Genomic DNA, 24,167 nt, shown 5'->3' with positions numbered 1-24,167 from the left:
CAGGTGGGTGCCATGATTGGGTATTTGCAAATCATTGTATTCTGTTTTTATTTACGAATCACACAACGTGCCAACTTCACTGGTTTTCGGGTTTTGCAGTTAGTTGTAGTAAATACAGAAACATTCAGACAATAACAAGTAAAATGAATAAAATGGACAAAACATGTGGTTGAAATGTGTTGTAGCTTTTCAGCTTTGACTTAACCTTGAGGTTAAGTGAATATATATAATATTACATACATATATATATATATATATATATATATATATATATATATATATATATATATATATATATATATGTATGTATGTATGTATGTATATGTATATATATTATTATTATTATTATTATTAGAAGAAGAACCCACCAGCCTTGGGTTGCAGCGACCTCTTGCGGTGGCGATAATGAGTGACATGACGTTCGCCTTCTCCGTCCATTTTGATTGGCTCAGCCAAACTGGCGAGCCACTGCCAGAGCTACAGTCATGGACGACGGCGACGACCTGGGGATAGTTCTCTCCCACAACACCTCCTCTGGCTCCAAGTCCAGTGGGGACAAGATGTTTTCACTTAAAAAGTGGAACGCCGTGGCTATGTGGAGCTGGGACGTGGAGTGTGACACTTGCGCCATTTGCCGGGTGCAAGTGATGGGTGAGTGACGGCGCTCACCTGCTAACTAGCCGGCGAGCTAGCTTAGCATGTCTGTGCGTAGTACGCGCTTTTCGTCAATGCCGTGGGGGCGTTTACAGGAAATATAACCCATTTTTTGTCATTTACAGACGCTTGTCTCCGGTGTCAGGCAGAAAACAAACAAGAGGACTGTGTTGGTAAGATACAAAATACTTTAACAAGTGCTGTTTAGCCGCTTGACAGCTAATGCTATCTAGCTAGCCTTGTTATAGATGTGCACTTAACAGCCACTATAGTAGGTACACATACACCTATTGTTTACATTATTTTGTGCCTTAAACCATATATGAACACTAAACAAATGTCAACAAAACGAATCTAAATTCGAAACTGCGCTGTTTTGTTTTTTGCAAATTATTCACAATCCGTAGGGGCGACAAAAACAAGTATTTTCCTTTATCGTGAGTTCTAAATAGCTAATAAATGCTAGCAAGAGGCAGCTAAAATGGCAGGTATTTGGAAGTCATCTACTCTCATACTTGCCAACCTTGAGACCTCCGAATTCGGGAGATGGGTGGGGGAGGTGTATATATTTTAAAGTATTTCTTATATATTTATATATATATATATATATATATATATATATATATATATATATATATAAATAATCCGTTCATGAATGAGTATATCCGCTCGGCCACCGTGTTCAATGGAGAAGTCTGTTCTACAAAATGTGCAGGCAGCATACCCCTTCCCCTTCGAACTGTCCTGGATGAACTGAAATTATTTTTTCCAATCATTTTGGAACTTGCAAGCGTACTTCTTCTTCATACTCTTCGTCGCCATGTCTCTTCTTCGTTCTTCTGCTTCGTCTCTGTTATGTTTTTGGACATTACTACTTGCCGTAGTTTTGAAGCAATGCATGATGGTTAATCCGGATGTTGTGTGTCAGGGTATTAACGTGCCGGCTGGAATAAACACACGCAGAGAAATAGCTCCGTGCCTGTCTACTTTATGGGTTATAGATAAACCTATGGATAACGGAGACATATATAATAGTCTCCTTTTCAGGTGAGAGAGGACGCTAAAAGCAGTGCCTTTAAGGCACGCCCCCAATATTGTTGTCCGGGTGGAAATCGGGAGAAATTCGGGAGAATTGTTGCCCCGGGAGATTTTCGGGAGGGGCACTGAAATTCGGGAGTCTCCCGGGAAAATCGGGAGGGTTGGCAAGTATGTACACTCTGCCTTCAAAGTCCTCTAATAAAACATCCAAAAATGTTGTAATTACATGCCCGTGGCGTGCAAAGTAACTAAGCTATAGTGACAGTTGTTGTACGAGCTAACATAGACAAACTAAATTTCTTGCGTCAAGACCTCACTCACAATAAATACAATTTGATATCACAACAATCTGTTCTGACTGAGAAACAAGAACAATCACATGACCTACGAATAGACCAAAAAAAAAATTAAATATATATATATATATACATATATATATATATGAAAAAGTTAAAATTCGAGGCTTATATAAAAAAAAAAAATATATATATATAAAAAAGTTAAAATTCGAGGCCTATATAAAATATATATATATATATATGTATGTATATATATATATATATATATATACATATATATATATACACATATATATATATTTTGTTTTTTTATTTTTATTTATACAGGCCTTGGAATTTTAACTTTTTAAGGACAAGGCTAATAACAAGCGCTTGGCTCTGTTTACTCCGAGGGGAAATCTCCCGAGCAAAGTCCGTGTTGTTAGTCCGCCATGATTATCAAGCCAAACGACGGCAATGAGCGTGCGCCTGACTTCGTGTTGCCTAAAATGCATTAATAAATTATGGATTTTCGGTAATTAAAAAATTAGATGGTAGTACTGTCGGGAATTTTATCGCAAATTATCATTATACCGTTTACTGTTACATCCCATGTCCATTAACAAGTAAAAGGTCAAGGGCGGTCACGGCATGTTGTTGCCGCAGATGCTGGTCAATTAAGGCACACCCTCCTGGTTTTGGAGCATAAATATTTGGGGTTTTGGCACCAGCCGCTATACTAGATCTGACCAATCTAAGTGTATGAGCACAAACTGATGAAGTCTACTCAGATGAGAAGCGAACGTCTCTGAATAAATCCAGTTGCGATCGATTGAATGCCCTGAGATGACAATGACCTGGATGAATTCATAGACATGTGCATACACACATTTGTAAGCTTTTGACTATATTATAACCATATGGGTATTACATTTTTATTTAAGTGGCATTACATTAGATTTGCTGATACCTGTAGAAACTCTATAGTAGCTAAACAAGCATACAAAAAATGTCTGAATAATATGTTCTTACAAGATCTCCTAATGTTTTTCTCTCTTGCGTGTCTTACAGTTGTGTGGGGAGAGTGTAACCATTCCTTCCATAACTGCTGCATGTCCCTTTGGGTCAAGCAGAACAATCGCTGTCCCCTCTGCCAGCAGGACTGGGTGGTTCAGAGAATCGGCAAATAACCCCCCGCCCCCTTTGGCCACGTGACTCACAAACTTCAAACTGTGTGCACCCAAAGGAGGGCATTGATCTGGCCGTGACCGTTACCACGCCCCGTACGGAGTCGCTCGCTCTTCAACTCGGCCATTTTGATTGCATGTTCCAGTACTCCCAGTGTCAGGGGCCCGCAATGAACACGGTGGATGTCACAAACTCGGACTGGTGGCTCACAGATTGATGTGCAGACACGAGGAGTCATGAAGAAAGGTGACACTTTGTGGTTTGATCACGTCTTAGGTTTATACTTTTGTTTGTTCGGGGGTGTTTTCCACCTGTCAAATATGTGACTAGTTTTTTAGAAATAAAGGTTGCTGTGTGGCTGTAATTAAACACGTTTCTTTTTTTTTTATACACTTTTCAAAATACTTGTTTTCCAAATATACATGTACGGTACTGTTCAAAATATAGTTAGGCAACTGTTGTATTAGTTTTTAGCCATATTTTAATGACTACATATTACTAAAATATCACCTAGTACAGGGATGTCGAACTCGTTTTCATTAAGGGCCACATCGCAGTTATGGCTGCCATCAGAGGGCCGCTTGTAACATTGAATTATGTATGAATTTGCCTCTGGATTTACAATAACAAGGTACTTTTGAGGACAAGTTTAGTTTAAAACAAAGTGTACGGTATACATGTTTGGGGGTCCTTGGCCTGTGAAACAATGAAACTCCTTCTATATGCCATATTTCAATTATTTCCAAAGCCGGAAGCTGAAATATTTACAGTATAATGAATATAATTTTGAAATACAGTACAGGCCAAAAGTTTGGACACACCTTCACCTTCTCTTCATTCAATGTGTTTTCTTTATTTTCATGACTATTCATTGTAGATTGTCACTGAAGGCATCAAAACTATGAATGAACACATGTGGAGTTATGTACTTAACAAAAAAAGGTGAAATAACTGAAAACATGTTTTATATTTTAGTTTCTACAAAATAGAATTACTTTTTTGCACACTCTTGGCATTCTCTCGATGAGCTTCAAGAGGTAGTCACCTGAAATGGTTTTCACTTCACAGGTGTGCTTGAAGCTCATCGAGAGAATGCCAAGAGTGTGCAAAGCAGTAATCAGAGCAAAGGGTGGCTATTTTGAAGAAACTAGAATATAAAACATGTTTTCAGTTACTTCACCTTTTTTTGTGAAGTACATAACTCCACATGAGTTCATTCATAGTTTTGATTCCTTCAGTGACAATCTACAATAGTCATGACAATAAAGAAAACACATTGAATGAGGAGAAGGTGTGTCCAAACTTTTGGCCTGTACTGTATATATTTAAACAAAAAAAAGAACAGGACGTTATTGAATGTGTATCATCAGCGTAACTCAGTGGTTCTCAAACTTTTTTTGTCATCCCCCACTTTGGACAAGGGGGAGTTTTCAAGCCCCACCTGCCCCCATCGCCCCAACAGAACGCTAATGCCAAGCTTAACATGTTCAAATTTATCGAACATCAAGTAACATCAAGTTTTATACATTCAAACTCAATAACATAAAATAAAATCAAGTTCAATAATAAATAAAATAACTTTGCAGCTGTGGTATAACTTGCATCAAGTTCAATATCAAATAAAATAACTTGCATCAATTCAATAATAAATAAAACAAGTGTTAAAACTTGCATCAAGTTCAATAATAAATCAAAAAAAGTGTTATAACTTGCATCAAGTTCAATAATAAATCAAATAAAAGTTGTAACTTGCATCAAGTTCAATAATAAATCAAATAACTTGCATCAAGTTCAATAATAAATAAAACAAAAGTGTTTTAACTTGCATCAAGTTCAATAATAAATAAAAAAAAGTGTTATAACTTGCATCAAGTTCAATAAATCAAATAAAAGTGTTATAACTTGCATCAAGTTCAATAATAAATAAAACAAAAGTGTTATAACTTGCATCAAGTTCAATAATAAATAAAACAAAAGTGTTATAACTTGCATCAAGTTCAATAATAAATCAAAAAAAGTGTTATAACTTGCATCAAGTTCAATAATAAATCAAATAAAAGTGTTATAACTCGCATCAAGTTCAATAATAAATCAAATAACTTGCATCAAGTTCAATAATAAATGAAAATAAAAGTGCCACTTTGCAATCTTTGCCAAAAAAAAGGAGGACAGGGCATGTGAACATGAGTTTTACAGTACTCCAGCATTAGTGGCTGCAATGAGCCTGTTTTGCACTGCACAGCTTTTCAAATCGGGGTTGCAGGCTTGACACTGCCACTGTTAAAACCTCATTGAGTTCGGGGCTGAGCTGCCTTGACGCGAGTGTTTCCCGGTGAATGACACATTGTGTCCAATGCGCATTTGGCGCAACCCTCTTTATTAGAGCCTGCAGCCCGTTTCTTGACTTTGAGGAAACTGTCCATTATCTTGAACAGCTCATCAGCAGTGGCTCTATATTTTATGTATTTGCAAAACAGCAAATCCTCGCACAGTGACTCGCCATTCACAAAGCTTCCGCTTAGCCCCGCCCCCATTAGTTACTGTTGCTGTCTGTCAAACTTTCGCTCCTACCTAGAAATGTAAAGCATACAGGAAAAATAAGTAATTTACATTTATCTATATAGCGGATTTCACAGACAGAATCACAAAGTGATTTCCAGTGTGTATAGAAAATGAAAGCATAGTAAAAAAAAAAATCAAAGAATATAATAATAAAAAAATAAAAAAAATAAAAGTGAAATTTCCTCCCGTTCCTCGCGCCCCACCTGTCATGTCTCTATTCCCCACCAGTGGGGTGCGCCCCACACTTTGAGAAACGCTGGCGTAACTGTAGAAACTGAGGCCGGGTCTCCTAATGATGTCCCCAAGAGGTAGCATGTAAAAATTAAAAAGAAAGGGACCTAAAATTGAGCCTTGGTGAACCTCACACCTTATTTCATTATTTCAACAGTACCATATGTGGACCAATACGCACTGTCCTACATAATCAAATAATTTGATTGGACTTCAAGATGTAGACACCCTTTTCTCGTTTTGATGAATTGAATCCTTATTAAACCAAACTTGTTGAGTCCTTCTGTTGCACACAAGCAATTTGCATCTTCTAAAAATAGACCCAACTAAAGCCTCTTAAGTTCAGACCGCATAAGTTGCCAACAAATCCCTGAAGATAGTGGTGCCTTTAATGCGCCAAGAGGCGAGGGATGCTCGCAGGTGCTCGGCGGGTACTCTCTGGTGCCTGGACGATGGGGACAAGAGGAGAAAAGGTCTAGCGGGGAAGGTAGGGCCTCCGCCATGAGTGAGCTGCGGGTGGAAGACTTGGTGGCCAACACGGCCTACCTGAGAGCTCAGCAGATTGACCCGAGCGCGTTGAGGAAGGAGAGGCTCTCCCTGAGTCTTCCTCAGCCAAAGAGCCGCTCAGCTCTGCGTGAGGCCGTAGGGACGCGGTACGATTCGCTGTGCGAGCAGCAGCCCATCGGCAGGAAGTTGTTTCGGCAGTTTCTCCTCACCTCTAACCCCAAGTACTCCGCCGCCTTCGAGTTCCTGGAGGAGATGAGGGGTTTGAGCTTTGCTGAAGATGACGTGAGAGCAACAGCTGTGCAGAACCTCCTCGAGCAGTCCAAGAGTTTTCTCCCGTTCCTCACGGGAGAGCTCGCGGAAACATGCAATTGCTTACCGGTCAAGTACTTGGACGAAGCCTCGGTGAGCAAGATGAAAGAAGCCACCAGAGACTTCCTGAGGGGGAAACCTTTCTGTGAGTACCTGAGGAGTCCGTTCTTTTACAGGTTTCTGCAGTGGAAGGAGTTTGAGAGACGGAAGATCAGCGACAAAGACTTCTATCAGTTTCGGACGTTAGGGAAAGGTGGTTTTGGTGAGGTAGGTGTTCCAAGTGATACGCTGTTGCCATGGAGACATCTTTCTTAGGCACACATGTCCCATGCTGTAGGTGTGCGCGGTGCAGGTGAAAATATCCGGACAGATGTACGCCTGCAAGAAGCTGGACAAACGATGTTTGAAGAAGAAATGTGGCGAGAGGTTGGCCCTGTTGGAGAAGAAGATCCTGGAGAAGGCCAACAGTCTTTTCATCGTGAACTTGGCCTACGCCTACGACAACAACACCCACCTGTGCCTGGTCATGGACCTGATGAACGGAGGAGACCTCCACTTCCACATCTACAAGCTGGGAGAGCGAGGTATCCGTATGGACCGCGTGGTTTACTACGCCGCTCAGATGACCATGGGCGTCCTCCACCTGCACGCCATGGACATCGTGTATCGCGACTTGAAGCCAAAGAACGTGCTGCTGGACGCCCGCGGTCAGTGTCGACTGTCTGACCTCGGATTGGCTGTCGAGCTGCCAAAAGGGAAAACCATTTGCCAAAAGGTCAGTGAGCGACCTGCACTTTCTACTTTGTGTTGACGTGTCGACAATGGGACAGTTTACACCACTTGGAGGTAGGCCTGAACTGAAATGCTAACAATTAACAAGCTAGCCAGATCTTGTAAGGTAACTAAATATACAATTCTTATGTATATACTGGAATATGAGCTACAAACGCTAGCATTTCATGTTAGCATGCGTTAAGTACCAAAATATATGACTCCTAGGCGTAAACATGTAAAAATAGCTATATAAAAAAAAGAAGCTACCATTAGCATTCTAACAGTAACCACACTTTGATTACCAAAATATATGACTCTGAGGTGTGTACCTCCATATATATATATATATATATACTGTATATATGTCAAGTGCCAAATTATCTGAATGTGAGGTGTATACCAGCAAAAATAGCTAAAAAAGCTAACATACTAATGTTAGTATTCTAACATTAAGCATGCTTCAAGTACAGACATATATGACACCAAGGTGAATAAAGGGGTTTTGATTTTTTTAGATTTCCCACAATGCTCTTAATGCTTTTACCTACTCAGTGGCCTAGTGGGTAGAGCAGGCCTGGGCAATTATTTTGACTCAGGGGCTAAATTTGGAGAAAAAAAATTGTCTGGGGGCCGGTATATCTATTTTTAGGAAAACTAATACAAAACCTCACAATAAAGTCTGATTGAATGCTAAAAATATCACGACAGACCGCCTTAAAAACGGAATGGAATTTTTCTTCTTCTATGAACGATAAAACCCTGAATATTGAGAACATCATGAACGTTACATCGACATATTTTACAATCAAGCCAAATGCAACAAAAATGCTACAAACACGGTGAAATATGAACTTGAAGGGTAAAAAAACCAAAAACATCTACAATCTGATATATTTGATACATCACTGAGCTTTAGAACTTTCTTGTAAAAATCTCCTTCCGCGTCTGTCCCTGACACCCGCATTTTAGGCTCTGGAAACACTCTGTGGAAACGCTCCCCACCCACACTGCTTGGTGCCTCGTCTGACCTGCTGTGACGTAGATTACCATAGTAACTAGTAGGGTTGTACCGCGATACTAATGAATCATATTCGGTACCATACCGCCGCTGAAAAGTACCGGTCCGCCACACCCTAAGATTTTTTGTTAAAATAAAGCCAACAATGCAATTTTTTCTGGTCCCCTTCATTTAGAAAAGTAACGAAAGGTATCGAAATAATATTGGTATCAGGACAACACTAGTCACTAAAATATCATGCAAAAGCGCAAATTCCAACCATTGAAATACTTTGTATAGTTCAAGACTTACAGTCATTTGAAAACATCACTGCACATCATAATGGCAGCTACAGGTTCCATCTTAAAGATCTAAAAAAATTATTTGGGAATGTCCGGCGAGCCACATTGAAAAGCTTAACGGGCCGCATGTGGCCCCCGGGCCTTAATTTGCCCAGGTCTGGGTTAGATTGTCCGCCCTGAGATCGGTAGGTTGTGAGTTCAAACCAAACCTTAAAAATGGGACCCATTACCTCCCTGATTGACACTCAGCATCAAGGGTTGGAATTGGGAGTTAAATCACCAAAAATGATTCCTGGGCGCGGCCCCCGCTGCTGCTCACTGGTTCCCTCACCTCCTAGGGGATGATCAAGGGTGATGGGTCAAATGCAGAGGATAATTTCGCCACACCTCGTGCGTGTGTGACAATCATTGGTACTTTAACTTAATGCATTGCCAATATCCATATTTAAGGGCGGAAGTTAGTGAAACGCTAATTGTGACCGATAATTTATCCGATAATATTCATAATGCCGACGACGTGTGCCGTTGTCAACTGCCGCAATTGAGGTGGAAGGAATAAAAGCAGCTTGTATCGCATTCCTAAGCGTATTTCTGGACAAATGGAAGCGCCTGAAAAGAAAAGTTAACAGCGGAGACGAGCACGGATTTTGTAAGTAAAAAATAATCTAAAATAAATACATCCACCGTTTTGCATTAACCCGCAATAAAACTATTCTGATTCTGATTCTGATGTGTTCATTCATAGTTTTGAGGCCTTCAGTGACAATCTACAATGTCGTGAAAATAAAGAAAACGCATTGAATGAGAAGGTGTGTCCAAACTTTTGGTCTGTACTATATATATATAGTTTCTGACTGCGTTTCTGGGTGTTGTTGATAAACGGTTTTCGCCTTGCATAGGAGAGTTTTAACTTGCACTTACAGATGTAGCGACCAACTGTAGTTACTGACAGTGGGTTTCTGAAGTGTTCCTGAGCCCATGTGGTGCTTGGTCGAAGAACTTTGATGGTAGTTGTATTGATGAAAATAGGACTCGCTTCTCTTATCCGTACTGTAGCCTTCACATAAAAAAAAAAAGTGAAGTGACATGAAAACAACAATCCTGCCTTCCAGTCCCAGTGTGCTGACATGATTATCCAGAGCATGGATGCTCACACGGTTTCAGCAGGCGAGCTACTTTTCAAATGGCCAAGTCGAGGTGATCTACCTCATCTTTATATATATCAGTGGCGTGCGGTGAGGTTAATGTCTGGTGAGGCACTGCATCATCACAGTCAGATTTACAAACATACGAACCCTAAATAGTATCTTATTCACCATGTGATTGGCAGCAGTTAACGGGTTATGCTTAAAAGCTCATACCAGCATTCTTTACACAACTGCAGCACACAAAAAAGCACATTTAATAAAAAAAAACATTATTATGGTCTTACCTTTCTTGCTGAACATCCACACAGCCAGCCTTTGCGTGTGTACCACGCCGTTTGAAAAGAACGGGTCTTCTGTCCCGAAGTCAAAAGCAAACCTTTTAGCTCCGGCGTTGGTCTACCTTTTAATTATTACCTCCTGCTTCGATTGAAAGTCCAGTTTAGAAAACTGTTTTATTTTACATATGTAATCCTCCATGTTTTAAATAAAAGTCCAGGCGAGAGGAAATAAACAATGGCTTGCAAACTTTTTTTTTTTCCTTCTGCGGCCGAGGAATGATCTCTGGGATCACTACTGCCCTCTACCACCAGGAGGCCGGATTACTGCGAGCCTCAACCAGTACGTCTTTTGCAGCAGATTTATGAATGCTCTGCACAAGAAATACGTTACACACATACAGTTTTTGACAAAATACACTGTACATTATATACCTCAGCTAACTAAACTATGGAAATGTATAATATAATTCATATAGCAATACAGTCTCACTGCACAGCAGCTCAGCAGTTAGCCGAGTCATTGCGCACAATCCATGTTGAGGCACAAATCAGTGACGTGCCTCAACTGGCTGCTGATCACCGCACCGTCTCTTCTCAGTATTTGAACGGCAAATGTGAAAATAAAAATAAAAATAATCTAAAACTGGTGAAGTTAAATGGAAAATAACTTTAGTATAATCACTGGATACATATAACAATTTTTTTTTTTTTCTTTTTACTTTTTTTTTCTTTCCATGATGGCAGGTGAGGCCCCGCCTCCCCTGCCTCTAGTGACTGCACGCCACTGATATATATAATATATATGTATGTATACACAGTACAGGCCAAAAGTTTGGACACACCTTCCCCTCATTCAATGCGTTTTTTTTAAATTTTCATGACTATTTACATCGTAGATTGTCACTGAAGGCATCAAAACTATGGATGAACAGTGTTTCCCATAAACTGCCAAGATACCTGTGGCGGTGGGGGCGTGGCTATGGGCGTGGCTATGGGGGTGGTCACATGACATCATCGAGCAATTTGCATAATTTACTACAATGATATGATTTTCTCTAAAAAGGCTCAAAAAATGTATACTTACTAATTAATAATAACAGTTTTGTTTTAAACGCCCAGCCATCCATCCATTTTACAATATAATTACAACACTTTATGTACATATTTATATACAGATTTGAACAATAAGTTATTCACTGAAATATATTTATTAATTGTGGTTCTTACAAAAAATATATCTTATAAAATATAAAAGCTAAAATGTCTCTTAAAGCTCTGCCCCTTTAATTAGTGCATACTAAATAATTTAACTTTAGCCTACTACTACAACCATATTATTTACCAGCAACATAAAGTGAAACAGAGGCAGAGGTGTCCTGCCACAGTCAGTAACAAATAAACAGAAAACAGTAGTGGTCAAATACAAATAAGGCAACAAGAGAAGTATCCTACACTTCTCTTTCGTAAAGTAAATCTGAACAGCCTATATGGGCATCTACATCAACTATATGATTTGCCTGAGAAGCTGGACAGGACAAAAAATAAATAAATATATATATATATATATATATATATATATATATATATTTTTTAATTTGTGGCAGACGTAATTCTTTCGTGGCGGGCTGCCACAAATAAATGAATGTGTGGGAAACACTGATGAACACATGTGGAGTTATGTACTTAACAAAAATAGGTGAAATAACTGAAAACATATATTATATTCTGGTTTCTACAAAATAGCCACCCTTTGCTCTGATTACTTTATTGCACACTCTAGGCATTCTCTCGATGAGCTTCAAGAAATAGTCACCTGAAAGGGTTTTCACTTCACAGGTGTGCTTGAAGCTCATCGAGAGAATGCCAAGAGTGAGCAAAGCAGTAATCAGAGCAAAGGGTGGCTAGTTTGAAGAAACTAGAATGTACCACATGTTTTCAGTTATTTCACCTTTTTTTGTTAAGTACATAACTCCACATTAGACTTAGAAAAACTTTTTTGATCCACAAGGGAAATTGTTCCACACAGTAGCTCAGTTACAAAGGATGGAAAGGGTAAGGATGGGTGAATGAACATGTGTTTGTGAACCCGTTCTCAAACAATGGCAATAAAACTATTCTGATTCTGATTCTGATGTGTTCATTCGTAGTTTTGAGGCCTTCAGTGACAATCTACAATGTCGTGAAAATAAAGAAAACGCATTGAATGAGAAGGTGTGTCCAAACTTTTGGTCTGTACTATATATATATAGTTTCTGACTGCGTTTCTGGGTGTTGTTGATAAACGATTTTCGCCTTGCATAGGAGAGTTTTAACTTGCACTTACAGATGTAGCGACCAACTGTAGTTACTGACAGTGGGTTTCTGAAGTGTTCCTGAGCCCATGTGGTGATATCCTTTACACACTGATGTCGCTTGTTGATGCAGTACAGCCTGAGGGATCGAAGGTCACGGGTTTAGCTGCTTACGTGCAGTGATTTCTCCAGATTCTCTGAACCCTTTGATGATATTACGGAGCGTAGATGGTGAAATCCCTAAATTCCTTGCAATAGCTGGTTGAGAAAGGTTTTTCTTAAACTGTTCAACAATTTGCTCACGCATTTGTTGACAAAGTGGTGACCCTCGCCCCATCCTTGTTTGTGAATGACTGAGCATTTCATGGAATCTACTTTTATACCCAATCATGGCACCCACCTGTTCCCAATTTGCCTGTTCACCTGTGGGATGTTCCAAATAAGTGTTTGATGAGCATTCCTCAACTTTATCAGTATTTATTGCCACCTTTCCCAACTTCTTTGTCACGTGTTGCTGGCATCAAATTCTAAAGTTAATGATTATTTGCACAAAATTTCTTTTTTATCAGTTTGAACATCAAATATGTTGTTTTTGTAGCATATTCAACTGAATATGGGTTGAAAATGATTTGCAAATCATTGTATTCCGTTTCAGGGTTTGTATATATATATATATATATTTTTTTATATGATAGTATGATCATAATTTATTAATCTATTTAGAATCGAACTGAATAAAAAATTCTGATTTGAATTTTTATGAGCACCCCTACTTCGTATCTTCTAAACTGTATTATTATCTGTACATGCAACCACATATTCCAAGCATTTCTTGAGGTTATACAAAATAAATACATAAATATCTGCTTGTCACTTTGACTTACCACTTCAAAGCAAGTTTTCCATCAATCTGTCGGTAAAATAATATAAAAAAGACAATGGCTTATGCAAATTGTGTGACAAGGTTATTACACATTAATATTTATAAATATTTACTGTTACAAGCGGCTGTCTGAGGGCAGCCATAACTGCAATGTGGCCCTCACTAAAAACAAGTTTGACCCCTTGTTTTAGAGGTGATAGCTGATTATATAGCAGCTACACAACAGCTAAGCACACAATAGCACACAAGCTATGCATACATAATACTGTAAGTGTCTTTAATTGAACATTATTGCAGTCTAATACACTACATTTGTCAATACAAACTAGTACAAAATAAGTATGGCTGCATATTACTTACACATTCCAAGTCTCAAAGGCAGAAGCGTATTAGAAAGTATCCAGTAACAAATGTGTCCGCATCATTCAACTTACTGCGTCATGAGTTAATTTGATGAATGGTTGTGGCCGCTAGGTGTCGCCAAAACAAAACTGCCGGCTAATGGTTAGCTTGCTAGTTGGCAGATAGCGATTAGCGGCGCTAGCTGGCAGTCAGCAATTGTGTGTGTGTGTGTATTCAGGCTGGGACAACTGGTTACATGGCTCCTGAGATTCTGAGGCAGCAGTGCTACAGCACGTCCGTGGACTGGTGGGCTCTGGGCTGCTGCATCTACGAGATGGTGGCCGCTCGCCTGCCTTTTCGAGACTTCCGTGAAAAGGTGCAGGAGAGCGAGTTGACTCGCCGCACGCTGGAAGATGAGTGCAAGTTTGAAGACAAGGGTTTCGAACGCTCAACCACTGACCTCATCCGGGGCTTCCTGAAGAAGAAGGTGCAATATCGCCTCGGGTGCCAGTAAGTATAAAACTGATGGATATTTATGCAAACACTTCTTCACCTTTTATATTTTGAATTCGTGCACAACAGTTTGTAAAAATCTGTTTTCAACAGGTTTTGTTGATGTTGCCAAATTCATGTAAAAAAAAAAAAGACAAATTAAATAGTCCATGATTCCAATTTAAAGAAAAACAATAAAAGGCTAAACATACTCCTTTGCTATGCATGTACATTAGGGCTGGGCATATGATACAGTATTGCAATGTATTGCAATATTCCACACGTTACACTGATACATTTAACATGCAGCTTGAAATAGAAGTAGTAAACACATGTGCACTGGACTAGATGGCAGTAAGAGTTCCAACATGAAAAAGTCCTCAAACAATATCATTCAAATGATCCATTTCCATTTGTTGCAATTGTACAGCAAGTCGATTACGTTTCTTCATGCTTAAATGTAAACAAACATTTGCGGACTAGTTGCCAGCTAACGATTAGTGCACTAGTTTCCCGCTAGCAATTAGCGCTCTAGCTGCCAGTTAACGATTTGTCGACTATTTGCCAGCTAGCGATTAGCACTCTAGTTGCCACCCAGTGATTTTCACACTTATTGCCAGCAATTCGCTCGCAAGTTGCCAGCTTGCAATTAGTTTGCATTATGTCACTTAGCGATTAGCACTCTTGTTTCCAGCTATAGATTTGCAGACGAGTTGCCAGTTAGCTATTAGTTCTCCAGTTGCCAGCTAACGATTTGCATACTAGTTGCCATCTAGCGATTAACACTCTAGTTGCCACCCAGTGATTTGCACACTTATTGCCAGCAATTCGCTCGCCAGTTGCCAGCTTGCAGTTAGTGTATTACCTGTATATGTCACTTAACGATTAGCACTGTAGTTTCCAGCTATCGATTTGCAGACGAGTTGTTAGTGAGCTATTAGCCCTCCAATTTCCCACTAATGACTTGCGGACTAGTTGCCAGGTAGTAATTAGCGCTCTAGTTGCCAGTTAATAATTGTTGGACTATTTGCCATCCAGCGATTAGCACTCTAGTTGCCACCCAGTGATTTGCACACGGCTTGCAATCAGCTTGCTATATGTCAGCTAGCGATTAGCACTATAGTTGCCACCCAGTTATTTGTACCCGCTAGTTGCCAGGTGGCAATTAGTATGCTATATGTCAGCTAGCGATTAGCACTGTAGTTGCCACCAATCGATTTGCAGATGAGCTGCCAGCTTGCGATTAGCGCTATAGTTAACAGCATGCTATTAGTGGACTCGTCCCTAGCTAGTGATTAGTGGGCCAGATGCCAACTAGCGATTGCCAGCTAACAATTTGTGGAGTAGTTGCTAGCTTGCAATTAGCGGACTAGTTGCCAGCTAGCGTATATGTGCTCTACTTGCCAGCTATTTATTAGAGCTCTATGTGCCAGCTAGCAATTAGCTTTCCAGTTGCCATCTAACGATTAGTGCACCAGTTGCCAGTTAACAATTTGCACACTAGTTTCCATCTTGAGATAAGCATATATTTTCCAGCTAGCAATTTGCAGACTATTTGCCAGGTAACGATTAGTGCGCTAGTTACAAACTAATGGTTAGCGCGTTAGTTGCCAGTTAACGATTAGTGCGCTAGTTAACAGCTAATGATTAGCGCTTTAGTTGCCAGCTAGCAGTTAGCGCTCCAGTTGCCAGCTAACGAATTGAGGACAAGTTGCCCGCTAGCGATTAGCGCTATAGTTGCCAGCAGGCGATTAGTGCTCTACTTGCCAGCTAATTATTAAAGCTCTAGTTGCCAGCTAGCAACTAGCTCTCCAGTTGCCATCTAACCATTAGTGCACCAGTTGCCAGTTAACGATTTGCACACTAGTTTCCATCTTGAGATATGCATTTATTTTCCAGCTAGCGATTTGCAGACTAGTTGCCAGCTAACGATTAGTGCGCTAGTTACCAGCTAATGATTAGCGCTTTAGTTGCCAGCTAGCAGTTAGCGCTCCAGTTGCCAGCTAAGAATTTGAGGACACGTTGCCCGCTAGCGATTAGCACTCTAGTCGCCAGCTGGCGATTAGCACTCTAGTTGAAATCTAGTAATTTGTGTACTAGTTGCCAGCTAACGATTAGCGTGCTATATGCCAACTTGCAATTAGTATGTTATATGTCTGCTAGCGATTAGCACTGTAGTTTCCAGCTAGCGATCAGCACTCTAGTAGCCAGCTAGTAATTTGCGGACTAGTTGCCAGGTAGCGATTAGTGCTATAGTTGCCAGCCTGCAATTAGCGCTTTAGTTACCAGCTAGCGATAGCGCGCCAGTGTACCGCTAGCAGTTAGCGCACACACCTGAATTGGACATACAAATCAGTAGTATCGCACATCACTAGTGTGTACCTAATCATTTGTCACTTTCATTTCACTGCCCACTGACCGTGGAATCATTTCTCTCCCATGCCAGCGGCGATGACCCCCGAGAACACGCCTTTTTCAACAGCATCAACTTCCGGCGCCTGGAGGCGGGGCTGCTGGAGCCCCCCTGGGTGCCAAAGCCCGACGTGGTGTACGCCGAAGACCGCGACGACCTCCAGGACGCGTCGGAAGCCCCGGACATTGAACTCGACGCCAAGGACGAGAAATTCTACCGGGAGTTCAGCACAGGCGCGGCGTCCCTCGCGTGGCAGAAGGAGATGATTGACAGCGGCCTGTTCGACCAACTCAACAGTCCAGAGGTGAACGGTCACGTGATGGCATGGAAATCTAAAATGTGCGTCATTTTGTAAACAAAATTAGCCTTAAACGTCCTTGTGAAACACAGTAAGTGCCACAAATTATATATATATATATATATATATATATATATATATATATATATATATATATATATATATATATATATATATATATATATATATATATATATATATATATATATATATATATATATATATATATATATAATCCTCAGGAGATTTTTTCGATCTCCTGAGGATTGAGGAAACCCCTCATGAAACAGGCCTGTAGAGATGAAATAGTCTTGTGATTTTTTCCCACACATACATATATATATATATATATATATATATATATATATATATATATATATATATATATATATATATATATATATATATATATATATATATATATATATATATATATATATATATATATATATATATATATATATATATATATATATATATATATATATATATATATATATATATATATATATATATATATATATATAAACTGCAATTCTCAGCACATTTATACTTTCCATGACGTCACTCTCTTTACTTGGTGCTAACTTATAAACAAACCACACATGACTTTTTATTCTAGTACTATCATGCAACTCAGCTTTTCACCGCTAGAGGCCGCCAAACACAAAGAAGTGCACTCCTCGGGTAGTTTCCTGCCATACTGAAAATGACAAGCATTTCATTTTTTTCTTCTTCTTCTTAAAGCCAAATAATTCCATATCTTTGTGCTATCGAAGTGCACTCAAGTACACAACCTCTGCCAACTCCTAACACAACATGGAGTTTAGTACTGTATTTCGTTCTTGGAATCCTACTGTTTTTTCCTTACTGTCTTATTGTTTTGGACTGAATATTAATGTTTGACCAATTGGCGTCTTCTTCTTGTTCTGTTCTTGTTATTTGGAGTTATTTTGATTCAGGAAGTAAGAGAAATTGGTCAATCATAGTATGTGCCTGGTTAAAAAAACAAAAACATTCCATCCATCTATTTTCTACCGCTTGTCCCTTTCGGGGTTAATCCAAATTAAATATTTTTGGTCTTAATTTTTTTTATTTTATTTATTTATTTAAAAAAAAAAAATCCATTAACACATTTCTGTTCATATTTATATGCTGACCTCTTGTGTGGCGATATGTTAAATGTCATTCTGGTGTATGAAAAATTACAAAATTGTAGACACAATGTTATTTGTTCTGGTTATTTAGTAGATTAAGTGCAGTTAAAGGTAACACTTGAAAGAGTTCTTCTCAAATTGGTAACATGCTTCATCAGTACTGAGGTTCAAACCCCGCTTGGAAAAATCTGTGCACTACAAAATGTGCTCATTTTAGCCACTAATCCTGACTTCCTCGTTTTAATAAACAAACAAAAAAAGAAAATCAGCACAAATTGTTTAATTCATTTTTGTTCTGTAAGTTGTTTTTATATTGTGCTACTGAGTTAATCAATATTGCTGATCAACCTGACTTTATAATTACTTATTTTATTTTGTAGTATCAAATGGTTCAAGTCGGTCAAAAAATAGTTATAGTTTAAATAGGAATCAACTTTTTTTTCAATTTCAGGCAAATTCATGCACTTTGAACATTTTCTGATACCGACTAAAAGCAATGTTCGTGCAATGTATTTGTTGTAAGTTGATCTTTCTTTTTTTCTTTTTTTCTTTTTTCTTTGTTGTAAATAGGATATAATGTTATGCAGAGGTGTACTTATAACAATTTTATAGACAAATGACACTATTTATAGTCATGGTGAGGAGTGGGGAGGGAGGGGGCCTAACAGAACTTTAAATAACTTATAAAGGGGAACCGAACAATCATGAGACAAGAGGATAAAAGTTTTTTGTTTTTTTTCCATTCTACTTCGTAATAATCGGCTCGTTCTAGTTGGCTAGCAATGCAGCTAACGGTAGTAATCAATTCGGCCTCTAAATCACTTTAAAAATGCATGATTAATTCATTTATGTTCCGTAACTTGCATAATAACCAAACTGTAGCGACAATGTTACTGACTTTTTAATAAAAACTTTTTTCCAGTTGATTTTGGGTGGGTGGAAAAAGTTTTTATCACTGTAGAATTTGTTAGAGCAAACAGTTCGTCTTTGGCTGTGATGCAGTTTCTTTAAACAGTGTCCTGCTTGCCAGATACAGAAAGTTGGTCCATCCATAATAACATTGTTTACCAATTAGTGCAACAGAAGCACTCAGAAGTCACGCCGGTCTTAATTCCCCTGTCCTAGTCTGCTGCAACGTCTCACCCTCTTTGTGTACTCGCTTACCTTCTATAAGCAGCAGTTCATCCTCCGTATACTCAGCTTCAAAAAGATAAAGTTGTGAGTCCTCATTTGAACAATATTAGTCATCTTAGTCGTCTATTACGGAGTCTGCAGTGATTAGAACACACCCACGTTTGTTGTAAGAAGTCGGGGCTACGTTGCTATAAGCACTGAAATAAATGCTCCTAGGAAAGAAATTCCAGTAATGCTTAAAATGACCAAAATACGGTAAATATTGTACATATTGTTATGAATGTGTATAATGTATACACACATATAAATAGTATATGTATGTGTATATAAAACGCTGATGGAGGGAAATTAAGTGCAGTTCCCCTTTGAACTGCCTTAGTAAATAATGAATTTGTAATTTATAAAGCATATTTCTAACAGTAAAACTGATTATTATGCTGTTTATAAACAGTTATAATAGTTTTACTCATTACTGTATTAATAAGCTCATCTATAAAAAGCTTAATGATTGCATTTGTATACGATATACATGATTGATTCAGCATTTCTACATTATATTTTGGTATTGTCAGTGGTTTGTTAGATCATTTAGAGCAGTGGTTCTCAAATGGGGGTATGCGTACCCCTGGGGGTACTTGAAGGTATGCCAAGGGGTACGTGGAGTTTTTTAAAAATATTTTAAAAATAGCAACAATTCAAAAATCCTTTATAAATATACATAAAAACATTTCTTTTTTTCCAAATAGTTCAAGAAAGACCACTACAAATGAGCAATATTTTGCACTGTTATACAATTAATAAATCATAAACTGATGACATAGTGCTGTATTTTACTTCTTTATCTCTTTTTTTCAACCAAAAATGCTTTGCTCTGATTAGGGGGTACTTGAATGAAAAAAATGTTCACAAGGGGTACATCACTGAAAAAAGGTTGAGAACCACTGATTTAGAGAGTATGTAAATAAATTTAAAAAAAATAATTTTAAAGATCTCTCCAGACCAGTGGTTCTCAAACTTTTTTCACCAAGAACCACATCAGAAAACACTTAAAATATGAATTGTAATTTTTTTTTTTTTACACACACTTTTCCGTCCTAACAATAGTTAACTTGGCAAAAATAAGTTTTTTACGCTTCATTCGCCACACATTTTCAATGGGAGACAGGTCTGGACTACAGGCAGGCCAGTCTAGTACCCGCACTCGTTTACTACGAAGCCACGCTGTTGAAACACATGCTGATTGTGGCTTGGCATTGTCGTGCGGAAATAAGCAGGGGCGTCCATGAAAAAGACGTTGCTTGGATGGCAACATATGTTGCTCCAAAACCTGTATTTACCTTTCAGCATTAATGGTGCCTTCACAGATGTGTAAGTTACCCATGCCTCGGGCACTAATACACCCCCATACCATCACAGATGCTGGCTTTTCAACTTTGCGCCTATTACAGTCCGGATGGTTCTCTTCCTCTTTGTTCCGGAGTACACGACGTCCACAGTTTCCAAAAACAATTTGAAATGTGGACTCGTCAGACCACAGAACACTTTTCCACTTTGCATCAGTCCTTCTTAGATGAGCTCGGGCCCAGCGAAGCCGGCGGCGTTTCTGGGTGTTGTTGATAAATGGCTTTCGCTTTGCAAAGTAGAGTTTTAACTTGCACTTACAGATGTAGCGTTGAACTGTAGTTACTGACAGTGGTTTTCTGAAGTGTTCCTGAGCCCATGTGGTGATATCCTTTACACACTGATGTCGCTTTTTGATGCAGTACCGCATGAGGGATCGAAGGTCCGTAATATCATCACTTCAAGCACTGATTTCTCCAGATTCTCTGAACCTTTTGATGATATTACGGACTGTAGATGGTGTAATCTCTAAATATATATATAGTGTCAAGTATCAAAATATGAGCAAAATAGGTTAAAAAGGCTAGCATGCTAACAGTTTGATGTTAAAAGTTAGCTCTCTGGACAGATAGTGTCAAGTATCAAAATTATAAGCAAAATAAGTATAAAAAAAAAGCTAGCATGTTAATAGTTAGCACTCTGGTTAGATAGCATCAAGTAGAAAAAAACTGGAGCAAAATGAGTTAAAAAAGCTGCTATGCTAACAGTTCTATGCTCACAATAGCATACTTACAGTTAGCATCAGTGAAATACCAAAATATATGACAGTGAGGTATATACCCACTAAATTAGCTTAAAAACGCTAGCTTGGCCTAAAATACTTACTGTAGCATGTGTCAAGTACCAAAATATATTACTCCGGAAAATGGTTATGTTAGCAACTTAGCATACCTCAAGTACCAAAATACGACTTTGGTGTATACCTATAAAATTAGTTTGAAAAGCTATTATATATAACGGTAGCATGCTAACAGGTAGCAAGTACCAAAATATTTGACGACGAGATGTATACCAGCAAAATATGCCAAAAACAAACAAACATGCTAGTATTAGAATGCTATCAATTGTGCTGCGTTCCGTTAAAAAATTAGCTACGGGCCGTAAATGGCCCCTGGGCCGCACTTTGGACAACCCCTGCTTCAAAATATTTGCTGTACAATAGGTGAGTCTGATATAGGCCTACAGTATTATAAAGTATGTACTCACTCAGTTTGGTTCTTAAAGCGGCCACACAGTAGCTGCTTTAAGAGAGCACCCATAAAGGGCCGTTAGAGACATTATTCAGAATGACCTCTTACATACACTACTGATATGGTCTCACATAAACAACTGAAATGTTTTTCTCTCACACACACTACTGAAACACTCCCATACACACGACTGAATTACTCTCATAGACACTACTGAAACACTCTCATACACACTACTGAAACACTCTCATACACACTACTGAAACACTCTCATAGACACTACTGAAACACTCTCATACACACTACTGAAACACTCTCATACACACTACTGAAACACTCTCATACACACTACTGAAACACTCTCATAGACACTACTGAAACACTCATACACACTACTGAAACACTCTCAAACACACTACTGAAACACTCTCATAGACACTACTGAAACACTCTCATACACACTACTAAAATGTTTTTCTCTCACACACACTACTGAAATGTCACATAAACAACTGAAATGTTTTTCTCTCACACACACTACTGAAACACTCCCATACACACGACTGAATTACTCTCATAGACACTACTGAAACACTCTCATACACACTACTGAAACACTCTCATACACACTACTGAAACACTCTCATAGACACTACTGAAACACTCTCATACACACTACTGAAACACTCTCATACACACTACTGAAACACTCTCATACACACTACTGAAACACTCTCATACACACTACTGAAACACTCTCATAGACACTACTGAAACACTCATACACACTACTGAAACACTCTCAAACACACTACTGAAACACTCTCATAGACACTACTGAAACACTCTCATACACACTACTAAAATGTTTTTCTCTCACACACACTACTGAAATGTCACATAAACAACTGAAATGTTTTTCTCTCACACACACTACTGAAACACTCCCATACACACGACTGAATTACTCTCATAGACACTACTGAAACACTCTCATACACACTACTGAAACACTCTCATACACACTACTGAAACACTCTCATAGACACTACTGAAACACTCTCATACACACTACTGAAACACTCTCATACACACTACTGAAACACTCTCATAGACACTACTGAAACACTCATACACACTACTGAAACACTCTCAAACACACTACTGAAACACTCTCATAGACACTACTGAAACACTCTCATACACACTACTAAAATGTTTTTCTCTCACACACACTACTGAAATGTCACATAAACAACTGAAATGTTTTTCTCTCACACACACGACTGAAACACTCTCATACACACTACTGAAACACTCATACACACTACTGAAACACTCTCATACACACTACTTAAACACTCTCATAGACACTACTGAAACACTCTCAGACACTACTGAAACACTCTCATACACACTACAGAAATGTTTTTCTCTCACACACATTACTGAAATGTCACATAAACAACTGAAATGTTTTTCTCTCACACACACTACTGAAACACTCATGCACACTACTGAAACACTTTCATACACATTACTGAAACAATTTCATAGACACTACTGAAACACTCTCATAGACACTACTGAAACACTCCCAAAGACACTACTGAAAAACTCTCATACACACTACTAAAATGTTTTTCTCTCACACACACTACTGAAACACTCCCATACACACGACTGAAACACTCCCATACACACGACTGAAACACTCTCATAAACACTACTGAAACACTCTCATACACACTACTGAAACACTCTCATAGACACTACTGAAACACTCTCATACACACTACTAAAATGTTTTTCTCTCACACACACTACTGAAACACTCCAATACACACGACTGAAACACTCCCATACACACGACTGAAACCATCTCATAGACACTACTGAAACACTCTCATAAACACTACTGAAACACTCTCATACGCACTACTAAAATGATTTTCTCTCATACACACTACTAAAATGTTTTTCTCTCACACACACTACTGAAACACTCTCATACACACTACTGAAACACTCTCATACACACTAATGAAACACTCTCATACACACTACTGAAACACTCCCATACACATGACTGAATTACTCTCATAGACACTACTGAAACACTTTCATGTACACTACTGAAACACTCTCATACACACTACTGAAACACTCTCATACACACTACTGAAACACTCTCATAGACACTACTGAAACACTCATACACACTACTGAAACACTCTCAAACACACTACTGAAACACTATCATAGACACTACTGAAACACTCTCATACACACTACTAAAA

At 38.7% G+C, this 24,167-nt stretch overlaps 2 protein-coding genes across 3 annotated transcripts; both read left to right on the top strand.

Annotated features, from left to right (window-relative positions):
- Positions 1 to 403: 403 nt before the first annotated feature.
- On the top strand, positions 404 to 3,560 carry rnf7 (ring finger protein 7). 2 transcript variants are annotated; one of them, XM_062068276.1, is made up of 3 exons: positions 404 to 644; positions 780 to 827; positions 3,042 to 3,560. In XM_062068276.1, the coding sequence occupies exons 1-3, from the start codon at positions 486 to 488 to the stop codon at positions 3,183 to 3,185; spliced, it is 351 nt and encodes a 116-aa protein (XP_061924260.1). In that variant the 5' UTR covers positions 404 to 485; the 3' UTR covers positions 3,186 to 3,560. The 2 variants fall into 2 exon arrangements, with proteins under 2 accessions (XP_061924260.1, XP_061924259.1); XM_062068275.1 differs by having other exon boundaries at positions 428 to 651; positions 3,042 to 3,544.
- Positions 3,561 to 5,359: 1,799 nt separating this feature from the next.
- On the top strand, positions 5,360 to 17,079 carry LOC133663638 (rhodopsin kinase grk7a-like). Its single transcript, XM_062068262.1, has 4 exons — positions 5,360 to 7,034; positions 7,105 to 7,542; positions 14,021 to 14,292; positions 16,721 to 17,079. Exons 1-4 carry the CDS (start codon positions 6,453 to 6,455, stop codon positions 17,040 to 17,042), a joined length of 1,614 nt encoding a protein of 537 aa, XP_061924246.1. The 5' UTR covers positions 5,360 to 6,452; the 3' UTR covers positions 17,043 to 17,079.
- The last annotated feature ends 7,088 nt before the right edge of the window (positions 17,080 to 24,167 follow it).

Source organism: Entelurus aequoreus, linkage group LG13, assembly GCF_033978785.1.
Source record: "Entelurus aequoreus isolate RoL-2023_Sb linkage group LG13, RoL_Eaeq_v1.1, whole genome shotgun sequence".
NCBI lineage: Eukaryota > Metazoa > Chordata > Actinopteri > Syngnathiformes > Syngnathidae > Entelurus > Entelurus aequoreus.
The sequence above is the reverse complement of the archived record's forward strand: the minus strand, read 5'-3'. Positions and strand labels throughout refer to the sequence as shown.

Bases quoted from the DNA above. Each gene is read 5' to 3' on its own strand.
- rnf7 (XM_062068276.1), top strand. From the start codon at position 486: ATGGACGACGGCGACGACCTGGGGATAGTTCTCTCCCACAACACCTCC. The intron at 645-779 runs GTGATGGGTGAG...TGTCATTTACAG, and splicing joins GCGCCATTTGCCGGGTGCAA to ACGCTTGTCTCCGGTGTCAG. The intron at 828-3,041 runs GTAAGATACAAA...CGTGTCTTACAG, and splicing joins CAAACAAGAGGACTGTGTTG to TTGTGTGGGGAGAGTGTAAC.
- LOC133663638 (XM_062068262.1), top strand. From the start codon at position 6,453: ATGAGTGAGCTGCGGGTGGAAGACTTGGTGGCCAACACGGCCTACCTG. The intron at 7,035-7,104 runs GTAGGTGTTCCA...CCCATGCTGTAG, and splicing joins GGAAAGGTGGTTTTGGTGAG to GTGTGCGCGGTGCAGGTGAA. The intron at 14,293-16,720 runs GTAAGTATAAAA...CTCCCATGCCAG, and splicing joins CAATATCGCCTCGGGTGCCA to CGGCGATGACCCCCGAGAAC.